The sequence below is a fragment of the Ptychodera flava genome, chromosome 13 (assembly GCF_041260155.1).
Source record: "Ptychodera flava strain L36383 chromosome 13, AS_Pfla_20210202, whole genome shotgun sequence".
NCBI classification, from domain to species: domain Eukaryota; kingdom Metazoa; phylum Hemichordata; class Enteropneusta; family Ptychoderidae; genus Ptychodera; species Ptychodera flava.
In genome coordinates this window covers 14,028,538-14,041,161 of record NC_091940.1, presented here as the reverse complement: position 1 = coordinate 14,041,161, position 12,624 = coordinate 14,028,538, and the positions used below count along the sequence as shown (strand labels likewise).

Genomic DNA, 12,624 nt, shown 5'->3' with positions numbered 1-12,624 from the left:
GTGAAAAAATCCCCTGTTGAGGCGACAGAGGCTATAGGTTGAGTTTCTGCGGGCGAATGTCTGAATTTCTTTAACCAAGCTGAAATATTTTCCCGGCAACGTTATACTTTTGAAGGCCTGGTCATTACATATCGGAAGGATTGATACGAACACCAAATACTGTTTCTAACAAATACATTCACTGCAAAGCAAAACAACTAGAAAACAGAAGTCAATATGAACATATTTAACTCGATATGATGAAGTGTTTCGCACTGATTTTGCAGCTATTTCGGTAACACATACGAAAAAAAATCATATTCCCCAAAAAGTAGTAGCGGTGATTTTAAAAAACAATTCTTCTGGTCTCAATGAAGAGTACAATTTTAATTTGCCTCCTGTTCGTGAAACAGACAACGTTTTTTTATCAAATGCACGCACGCAACGTTGCCATAGAAACACCTACTGGCGAGGGTGATGAAAGCATGCGGTGAAATTTTCTTAATTTGCCGGCACGTTCTGTGTAAGTGATGAGGCATAATTAGGGCTCCGCGTGAGCAGGAAGCGTTTTCCCTCGTCGCAAAACCAACATTACATCAAGCACCAACAGGAATAAACCTGAGCTATTAGCTGTTGCTGAGAGTCTGCATCTGATTTAAAAATGAAGCCACCGTGGAGGCAACACGAATGTCTTATAGTTTAATACGAGGCAGACCCATAAACGTGACAATGAATGAATAATTGAATTAATGGACTGTTAAGTAAATTAATGAATAAATAGATGTTATAAACAGTAATAAGAAACTAGCTAAACGCATACATTCGTACATACATACATACATACATACATACATACAGACAGACAGACAGACAGACAGACAGACAGACAGACAGACAGACACACATACATACATACATACATACATACATACATACATACATACATACATACATACATACATACATACATACATACATACATACACACAACCGTACACACAACCATGCATACATACGTTACGTACAGACGGACATACATACATACATGTAAACATAATACATAGGCTACATACATTGAATAATTTATTCATTCATACAAGATATCTACAATCTCAGTATTTCGTCGAGGAGAAACATTTTCTGATGAGTACGGCAAGACACAGAGAGTACCCCCTTGTCGGTCAGTCTGAGACTTGTTGTTTTGAACCTATTCCACTTCATAACGAGTCTCTCACGAAGCAGTCATCCATTAGATCTCAGTTAAGATAACATTTGTGATAACCTGTAATTAGCTTGCTTTGCCATATAATTACGCTAAGTGGGTGAAACCAAAACCAATCGGCTTTAACAGGCAATGCTGTTGTTTTTTTTCTGCAAATGGGCGCTGTCTGGATTGCACAGACAGAGATGCTAGTGAGGGGACTCGGAAAACTTGACGGGAATTTTTACAGATGTGTGGCAATCCGTCCATATGAAAGTGTTCGAATAAGATCACCAAGTCAAAATTGAAGTTCAGTTTTGTGAAAGTGTTGAGCACTTGAAAAATAAAGAGAAAATATTCGCAACAAAAAAAATCGACGAAACGAACAGCCTGTTCCTCAATATGTTTACACTTACGATGTGGTGACACAGAACGGTAAATGTTTAAAGACATCGTTAGTCTGCACGGCTTGGTAAGGTCGGCGTAGTGTAGCCTCCCGTAAGCACAGTCTACCTGTCCTAGTAAACACCCTTGGCTAGCAATGTTGGCTTTAAGGTAGAATGCGCCTCGGGGATATATATTAAGACTCTCAAACTTTTACTACCATTTTAGCCTGCCACCTGTGGGCGCTCGACTTGACGTTATCCATGATTTTCATTCTTGATTTCGAAAGGCATTGGATTAAAGTTTCCTTTCTGAAAGTTTGAGCAAAAGTTTCGGTCTTTCAAATTTCGCAGCGCAGTGTTCACTCTGTTTTCTCTGAGTCAAGGTTTCAAGTTCCCTGATACATTCAAGCTTTGAAAAAATGCAAATTGCAAGCAGTATACTCTTTGAATAGCCCTGAAAGGAATATGCTTACTTATACTGTGATAACATTTATTACGACAGTGTTTGGTTAACTTCAAAACAAAGTACTATGATCGAATTTTAGAGGACCTCTCTGACGTTCCTCCGTGCTGTAATGGATAGATGGATATACATACATACATACATATATACATACATACATACATACATACATACATACATACATACATACATACATACATACATACATACATACATACATACATACATGCATACAGACAGACAGACAGACAGACAGACATTACATACATTACATACATACATACATACATACATACATACATACATACATACATACATACATACATACATACATACATACATGCATGCATACATACATACATACATACATGCATACAGACAGACAGACAGACAGACAGACATACATACATACATTACATACATACATACATACAGACAGACAGACAGACATTACATACATTACATACATACATACATACATACATGCATACATACAGACAGACAAACAGACAGACAGACATTACATACATTACATAAGCTTGCATACACACATACATATACATACACACACACATCCATCCATCTATTAAAGTGCTTGATCAAAAGTGCACCACTTAAATGTCTTTGGTATTCTCACAGTGTGAGCACATTTTTGGCCCTCAGCAGTAAGGAAACAGTCCCCAGCGTTTTCCCCTGGAAACAATAAAGTGTAATCGCTGACGTCACGAACAATCATCTTCAGAAGTCAGTTGGTCGGTAGATAACGGAACTCGATACCATCCCATCACGGAGGAAATGAGTCTGGCTTCTAAGAATTATTAGAAATTCGACAAGAACATTGAAATTTAAATACTAGACTTTTACGCGAAATAATGCCGCAAATTACCTGGTTGACATTTTTCGGTCTGTCGTTTAGCGAACTGAAGAAACCCGATCCCTCCAATCTAGCATTTTGACGGAGGAACGCACTGTTTGAACTCTCTGTGAACCAATGGCCTGTCACGTCTACGCAGAATGCAATTGACAAATTATCGAGGCAGAGGTAGAGAGAGAGAGAGAGAAAGAAAAAAGTAGGACGATTCAATAGTCTGTACCGATGCCTTCGCTTGATCAATAACAAAGATTTTCTTTTGTGAGCACACACCTGTTGACTTATGTGGGATGTCCTGTTTTGTTAAAAATTGACGAGAGAAATACAAGGGAAGATCCGACCTATTTCCCTCTTCGACGTCTGAAATGTCAACTACATAGCCATAATCGTATTAGATCGAATCGACGCAGGTAGGCGACACGCCTCACAATCTTTGCACAGAGTACGCATGGCGGTATGGTTAGGCTGTTGCCATGGTAACACTTGTTGAAGCAAATTAGCTCAGCCGAGCTTTCCGGCAGCAAACCTCACCGTTGTCGAAGGCAGCGATGGCGTCTTTCACCGTGCGATCTGTCATTCTTGGGGCGTCCTCGCTCGAGCATTATTTATCAACGAGTCCGTAAGTTTTATATTGAAAGAAAGCGCCGCCTAAGTTCGAAATCCATTTAATGTCCTTGGAGTCATTTCTCGCGGCGATATTGCGACGTTATTATGGCACATTTTCTTGGTTCATATGTCGGGAATTTGACGTTGATAGAGTCAATATGTGAGTTCAAAATGACCCGTTAATTTACATTATCCTAACCAACACACACACACACACAGGAATCTATGCCAGCTTTTCCAAAGCACGAAGTCGTTCCCCGGTCCAAAAGCTTACTTCGTCTGTAGGGAACGTTGTTACTTTCAGCGATAGAGAATTACCTTTTTCTTCGCTTTAAAGGTACAACATATGGAAACGTATTCTTCTAAATAGAGCGAGCAGTTTGCCAACATTAAAACGGCATTAGTTATTTGCTTAACAACGTTCACGTATGAATGAGGATATGGACGGTTCCAACATAACAACATCTGCGTCGCACAGAATTTTGTATCAAAGGCGTCCGGTGACGTTCACTCACTCTTTCAGCAATGGGTAAATTGCTTCATAAAGTTATATGGACGTTAACGCAACGATATATATATATATATATATATATATATATATATATATATATATATATATTATATATATATATATATATATATATATATATATATTAATATATATAATAATGTACCCCAGTTTTACAGTGACCAGAACAGTGTCCTATTTACACGCAGGGAATGATGGCAATAATACGACGTTGGGGATATTTTGTCTCACACTCGCCTGCGGCTCGTGTATATCCCCAACGAGTGTGAGAAATCTGATCCCAGGTCCTTGTTGTGTGAGATTGTTTTTCTCACATGACCAAAAAATGCGTTAAATTCACATTGGATACGTACAACATTATCAAAAATCGTGACAACTCTGTCGTCTGCAACTGTACTCTGACCTGCTTACTTTGTAGTTCCGGTCCATGTGTTACGCCTACTCGTCGTACCATTGGATAACATTCTGTGCGTGGAACGAAAAAGACTGTTCATCATCCAATCAGAGCTCGTGTAATATTTATTGCAGAGTGTGGGACGATTTCTGAGCGTGTGGGATCGATTTTTTCCATCATCGTCGATCCCGCACTCCAAGCGGCAGGAATGTGAGAATAATAGAATCTCCCACCCCCAAGGACCTGGGATCAGATTTCTCACACGAGTTGGGGATATTTTGTCTCACACGAGCCGCAGGCGAGTGTGAGACAAAATATCCCCAACGAGTGTGAGAAATCTGATCCCAGGTCCTTGGTGTGTGAGATTCTTTTTCTCACATGACCACAAAATGCGTTAAATTCATATTGGACACGTACAATATTATCAAAAATCTGGACAACTCTGTCGTCTGCCGCTGTACTTTGACCTGCTTACTTTGTAGTTCTAGTCCGTGTGTTACTCGTCGTGCCATTGGATAACATTTTGCGCGTGGAACAAAACAGACTGCTTATCATCCAATCAGAGGTCGTGTAATATTTACTGCAGAGTGTGGGACGGTTTCTGAGAGTGTGGGATCGATTTATCCCACACTCTCGATCCCGCACTCCCAGCAGCCAGGAATGTGAGAAAACATACTCCTGTGCTAAGTGAAGCTGCAATACTCTGGTTTTCGTGAAGTTAAGTGTACATCTGACTCGTGTAGTTGTGAAACCAAAGTTCATCGTTTGTGGGCATGTTCACCTTGCACACATTATGTGATTAGACAAGTTTTTTGAGATTTCATTTTTAGTTTCTCCATGACTCAAACCAAACTTTAGCTATTTTGAGAATGATATTATATTTGCAATTACTTTTTCTCCTCGGCTTAATGTACCGTAATATTCAATAATTTTAATTTATCAGCCCAAGAATCCTAGTTCTTATCGTGACTTTTAAAGACTTTCATCAATTTTACAGTATAGTTTTTTTCACAGGTACTTAGATAAATGTAACGTAGAAATTCTGATGGGAATGTTCTATCGATACTCCGATTGTCATCTTACAGTGACTTCATGTTAGCGAGACTTAGCGAGATTTTGCGAAGTTTGCCGAGAGTCCAGCAAGGTTTCCGAGTTGAAAGTACTTGGGGGAAAAGATGCAACACTGAACAAAACAAACCTTTTCAGATTGTTGCAACTGTTTTATGTAAATACTTATTTGAGCTCCCAAGTATCGTTTCCGAAGCCCGTACGTGATGTTTTGAGGAAACTCATGGCAAAAACACACCCCAACAGGTCTCCTCTGGAAACCCGGTGGGTACGATTGAGGGACACCCGAAAGCTACCTCGACGGGAACACGAATTATTTGTAACCGGCGCCCTGTCACCTTTGTCCCCGTCGGAAGATGCGTTCCCTAGTTGCCGATGACACACTGCGTGTGACACCCGATGGGCAATACTATGGCGGCATCCCATGCGCCATTGCCATGGCGATGAACAGGATTTCACTCTTCACTGGTCAAAACCCGGCTGCGGCACACGCCTTCCTGGTAGTATACATAAATCTCCAGAGTGCGTCCTCGGCATAGATGAGAGAGGCCTGTGGAATAGACGCACATTCATTAAAAATATGTTACAAGACTGAAAAATACGGAAATAGCAATAATCAATGTTACAACCCAACAAATTTATTTTGGAAGAAAATGTTTGCATTAATTCGTTGTTTTTTTGTGAAACCGCTCAAAGACAACGGGATTTAGGCGTGCTGAGTGTATGTTGGAACAATCAATGAGGATTTCCCTATAGTCGTAGCGTGATATATTCTACCGACGTCACGAAAAACATTACTGTTTAATCATCACGATCTAACCGTTTTAACGAGGTCGTCCGTCTTTCGGAAAACTCATTTGTATTCAGGGCCACCCTGCTGTTAAAAACCAGCCGCCAATAACAATAATTTAATGGCATCTGTTACAACATCCACCCGATAATTTGTGGCTTTTAATATTCAACATGGCGGAAACTATTAATCCCAGGTTGCCTCACCAACAACACACACGGTCTGGTCACTGTGACAGAGAGCATGTTATCACCATTTAGCCTGCAGGCTTGGGGGTTTCTGTACTACCGTCAGTACCTTGCCATGCAGAGACATTTCACAGACCTCCATCGTGCATGGATGGCGGGGGGGGGGGGAGGGGGAGTGACATGATGCAATCACGCGGTTGCGTTGTCTCTGAGGCTGTTTTATTGTGATAGTGTACCTTGAAGTTGCTTAATTTCATGTTAAAATACTGTAAACAACTGAACGTCTACCGATAACCCGAACCCCATTTGAACACCTTTGCATGCATTCTTGTATTTCTCGCTCCGAGGAACAAGCTCGTTAAAGACTGCCATACATAAGGGCGAAAGACACCACAATATTTGCGTATTTGGCCAAGCGACGATTTCTTTGCTTTTAAGAGTATCATCAAACCAGAATGATGCGATGTATAGCTTTCACGAAGTAGCACAGCGTTGGAAATATTTAAGCTGTCAGAGTATTTGAGAGATTGAAAGGTGTATGGGACGCCTAGGCCGGCACGGTGTTCAGACAAATTGAGTGACACTAACTCAATCTTTGACCTTTGACATCGTCTCCCAGGTAACGAGTCAAACTTGTCCCGTCAGGAAAAAATGCCTAAAACATACTATGATTTTCCTGAAACATGACATGTCCATTTAAGTCAAGATAAATTAGGACGCAAGGCTCTACGATAGTTTATATCCCTGAGGGTTCTGTCTAATACCAACGTGACCCTGGTTTGAGTTACATGTAAGCCGATCTAGATCTTCTTCCCCTAGGTCAATTTGTCAATGTTCACCGTCTCTCCTTCAAAACACAACTCTCCTTAACTTAATAGAAATCACTTGTTGGTTTTTATCAAATGATAGAATTTTACTTCAGTGGCGTGGAAACCTGACCAATCCGCGTATTGATTTAGTAATTCCTTACCTTGGTCGTATTCAAATAAGGTACCTGCATCTTTCTTCGATCACGATTTTCTGAAATCTATAGTAAATTTCTTCGCTCGATCATGCTTCAATATGCCAATAGACAAGACTTTTCAAAGCCCTTGGAGTGAGAAAAGTTCACCGTCTTTGTCCTCTATTACCAAAATTTGCACGCTGATCCCGATTACAACGCTTGATCAAAGTCACGGTGATAGAGGGACTGTCAATGTGGCTTGATTTAGTAAGAGAATGGTGGAAAATTTACTCGAGGAAACTGTGAACAAAAGTTGAGGTATTTCAGTTTTTAGGCGCGTATTGCCTTACTATTGTACTCTTTAATATATAGGACGACAAAGTTCTTGTATTTCCTTTACCCCGAAGATAGGCCACACACTTAGTGACTTTGACAAGCCTTGGACGCTATGTCAACTGAATGAAAAGTCAATATACGATGTGACTCACTCAGCCTTGACCTACAGGAAATGCAGATTATTAATGTGTGTGGCACCATACGACCTGGAATGAGACTCCAGGGCGTATAGTGTGACTTGTGTTTCCCAGCAGCAACACCGGTCCCGTCATGTCTGTCTTATGTCGGCCTTCGGAGCCGTTACTATCAAAAAACATCACGAAACCTACAGAAGTTGCAATAGTATTCTTGTGAAACTAGAAAACGAAACTAGGCGGAGTGGTTGCTCTGTGAGCGTCTGTAGTATCAGGGAAAGAGTCTCAGAAACACCTGGATGTATGGAGACCTGGCGTTAACGATAACTGCCTGCATCTTGTCGTGTGATCAGATCATTTGCATTATTTATGAATGGACGCATGATTGATGAAGTCTAGTATGTATCGTATGCAGAGGTGTCATTTAAATGTGTTATCTCTTGTACGAGGCCACATGTAAATTTTCCAAGCCGAATCGAAAAACGAGAGTATATATTTATTACATGCCTCGATGTGAGTGCAAAATTGTGCATTGATTTGAATAAGAACATCCGGGGTTAGTGGGCCAGTGAACGATGTACTGACCTGTTCCCATGGTTACCCGGCCCAGTGAAGCCCTTCGACGTTTTCGATGTCAAAGTAGACGCTTAACGCTAGATGTAAAATATCCATGCGCGCACTGCTATTTTGACTTTCGTTAAACTCTGTATGATGCTGGTCGACTATGTTAAAATTGTTTGAAAATGCCCTGCATGTAACTAAATGTCATATAGCGTTTGCTTTGAAGAGGCATGCAATAAAAATATTATTGCCTGACCGCATATTATTGCCTCCTGGCGTCGGGCAAATTGTCACCTGCTCTCGGGCACATAAACCCATGTATTCAGGCAATAATATATATATATATATATATATATATATATATATATATATATATATATATATATATATATATATATATATATATATATATATATATATAAATTTCCCAGCTCATTCGAAAACGAGTAGAGGTGCGGTTCACGGGATATCTGACGAATATGCTAATATAAAAGTTGTTTTCCAGTGTATTTCCAAAAGAAATGCTGATATTGCCCCGGGATATTGCCCACTGTCTGAGTCTCAAGAAGCACTGATTCAAACGTAACTCAATTTTGCTATCCAACGCCGTCAGATCCAGACCAAAACCCTACGGAGAAATCGTTAGCCTGATTACGGAGTATTTGCGTGAGACACTATATATAGTGTCGAAGTCGCTCATTTTTTGAGTGTTTTTCATGAATTTTGTTTGACATGAAAAGTAGTGTGTGTTGTTTGACAACTTGAAACGCACTGAAACACTGGTCAAATGTGCACAACATCAAGTCTGCTTGCAGCCAGACAAGATTAGACATTTTACGGTCGTGCACAAAAAAAATAAGTTCCGTTCACAACTTTCAGAATGCATGGCTGAACATAAGCTGGTGCAGTACATTAAGTTTCGACCTTATGCAAGGTGTTGTAAATGAAATCTTACAATGTAATTGGCGATGCCTTTCATAAAGAGTAGGATTTAGCAGCTTTCCCTTACATTATGGCAATAGGAAAGCAAGTCTGAATTTAAAAAATCCACTTTTTCTAGCGATCACAAACGAAATCAGCCGTTTCTATTCAACAAGGGGGTAGTTTTTGACACTTTTGTAGTTAAATGCACTGGCGTCATTTTGTAGACAGGGCGACTTTAGGTAAATATTTCAAGTTTTCTTGATCTCACAAAAAGGTAAAAGGTGATCCCGTGGAGTGCCTAGAGAACAGTTCATGTTTATTTTAATAAACTGGGATAAAACTTTATTATTTATAGATATGATGCAATCATCACTAACAAAATGTGATAAACAATATATTATTTATAATCATGACGCAGTCACGTAAATACATCATAATCAATTTGCATGAAACGAACACCAAGAGTGACATCACGTGAAATATACTAACCCCACATGACCCTTTTGTGTCTCGATTACTCCGACATGCCAGGATAAGTTCTGGTGGTTATGATGTATGGTGGCCCATACGAGTTCAAGTTACAAATTCAAAACATCTAATTTTCACAAGACAGAACTCTGATATTCATGATGAACAATTTAATTTACAAAGATCAGACTCTGATTTCGTCTGGCAAAGCTCCCATTCGGTAGAGGCAGCTCTACTTCATTTGATGTGACTCTCACTCTGTGTGGCCTGTTCGACTCCAAGAATTCCAGTGAACACAACTGTGATTTGCAGGACACAGCTCTTTGCTTCCACAGAAAGAGCATTTATTTCCGAAATCACGAGTCTCCAACTTTCAGAGACTTTGTGATGTCCAATATTATTACGATTATTGATCATTTTGCTAACTATCTATTATGCCTGTTCCTTCTTTCTGGGCACTTTACAATTATCTCCCAGTGGAAAAGTGTAAGCGAACCCCTGCAAGGTGTTACTGATAGTAGTGTAGTTCCACCCTGCTGTCGACACGACTCGACACGACTCAAACAACTTCTGTCTTCGTCCCAGAATGCACCCGGTGCCCTCCCAGCGTGCAATGGGTTCTCAGGGTGGCACAAACTGTTTGAGGCTTGCCGTATGTAAGATTTTCAATAAAAAAGAGTATGTCAAAATGTTTAAAAGAACGTTGAAAAAATATGACCTTTCCAACACAGCGGGCTTCGTACAATGTGCGATGTTACTGTTAAACAATGAATTCTACTCCGGACAAAACAATAACATTGGAATATCACATACATTCAGGCCGAGATGAGACTTCTCGAGTAAGAAAAGAAAGTGTGTTTACAAAGAAAAATCAATAGTACTTGAGGCGCTTTACCACACACAATTACAATGCGCATGCGTAGCGCTCGAGAAGCGATGTGGTCTCATGAATCGTTGATAAATAGTGATAACATCTTTTCACACAATTTGCCCCTAAAAAGTGCCCATAATTAACCCCAAATGTTAGACTTACACACAAATCCGCCACCATGGTCAACTTTCCATCAGGTCCGCCCGTAAATGGAACAAGCCTTCCACATAAACTAGACTATGAACTGTGGGAGTCTTTAATTTGATTTGAAATTCTAGCCTGACCGGCTTGCTTTCCTCTCTCACGACAGGAAGACGCGAAAATGGTGTTCGACGTCATCGGCAGGATGGAAGACACCGAGCCCCCCACACCCGAGCTGCGAGACGCCCTCAAAAGACTTTGGTCAGACAGTGGTGTGCAAAACATTTATGGTAGATCAAGGGAGTACCAATTAAACGATTCTGCAAGATAGTAAGTAAATATTCCGTATTTGTCATTTCTGAGTGTATTTATAGGCTTTTAAAGGGAAACCGTCGTCGGAACTGCGCCTGTGCGCGTTTGTTGTTTACAAACAATGCAATTCGTGCACGATATCTAGATGCACATCATCATCATAGCTGCAGTATTTAAATTATAAAATGTAGATTATGACAGACATTTTTTAACTTTCATCAATCACCATCGTACCTTGGATACAGTGTTTACGTTGGTCCTATGGGTCCTATACGACCATTGAGCGCAGTTCAGACGACTGTACCCCTTTAATTTATATATTTAATTCTCTATTTTATATTTTTGCTCACACACGGGTTAATTATTCTGGGTTCAAAGTGATGGGACGTCTCAGACGATATCACGGAATATCCTCGAGCTCGTCGCAGCATTTGCGGAAGGGCGGGCCCATCTCTAACCCCCCCCCCCCCTTCCCACTAAATCGAGCGCTATATATTCCAGACGGCAGACAAGCTACGAAATCTGACTTGGTATTGAACACGGCCAAATCTGATCGCACAGCGTTCAGTTCTCTCGATGACTGCTGACGATGTTTTAATACTCTGACGTTCATTCCAGGGCTGTGGTCCCACCACTTGATGTTTCTCCCGGCAAGCTCACATTCTCTGCCATCCGTGTTTTTTTCTTGATCTCGTTAGCGGTTCTATTATAATGTTTACCGCTGTCAGACCGCCACAAGTAAGACGATATCTTCGCTCTTCCACTTTCCCTGTCTAGTCTAATAATGCACAATATGCATTTCGAACGCGCAGAACAGGCCCTCTGTGGTCTAAACGGTAATGTTGAAATACAGCCCCTAAGGCGCGTAACAATAGTTATGTTTTTCTATACAATAATTTTAATCGTCTTTATGGAACAAACCTATATTTGAAATCTCCTATGTTTCACGTGCTACACATGACAGCAATACCAGTGAAAAAAAACAACCTCTGTGACGTCATTTCAGCTCGTTTCGGTGAATTAGTCAAATTAATGGAAGAGGCCCAGCAGGAAACAATTAGGCAAGCTGGAAAAATGGAATAAATTGAAAAGTGTATCGGATTTTCGAGCTGTACCCTGCAGTGCCTTTCCCACCTGTGGAGCGCTTCTCATTTCGTACTACATTGCACCTCAATCAGAGAAGTCGTATCGACTGGACGGGTCCGTATACACCAGCCAGGTTGATATGAGACCCAGTTTCAAACGCATATACATGTATTATATAAAACGTGCTTAAAACGTGCTATTATTGCCTCTACCATGTTTTTTATTGAAATGTGCTGGTTCCTTACCAAATTGTCAACATTGTTTCTATTATGGCTGGATTTAGAGCAATCGTGTATGTGAATTGCTTACACCGAGTTTGAATTCGCATGCGCTGAACCATGCGCCGCGCCGCGCCTTGTTCTTTCGCCGCCCC

At 40.5% G+C, this 12,624-nt stretch overlaps 1 protein-coding gene across 1 annotated transcript in view; it reads left to right on the top strand.

The window, feature by feature from the left end:
* LOC139147517 (guanine nucleotide-binding protein G(o) subunit alpha-like) overlaps positions 1–12,624 on the top strand; it is a 49,444-nt gene that overhangs the window by 22,025 nt on the left and 14,795 nt on the right. The window contains exon 4 of the mRNA XM_070718635.1: positions 11,023–11,183. Within this exon, the coding sequence (XP_070574736.1) occupies positions 11,023–11,183 (161 nt within the window). The remainder of the gene's footprint in view (positions 1–11,022; positions 11,184–12,624) is intronic.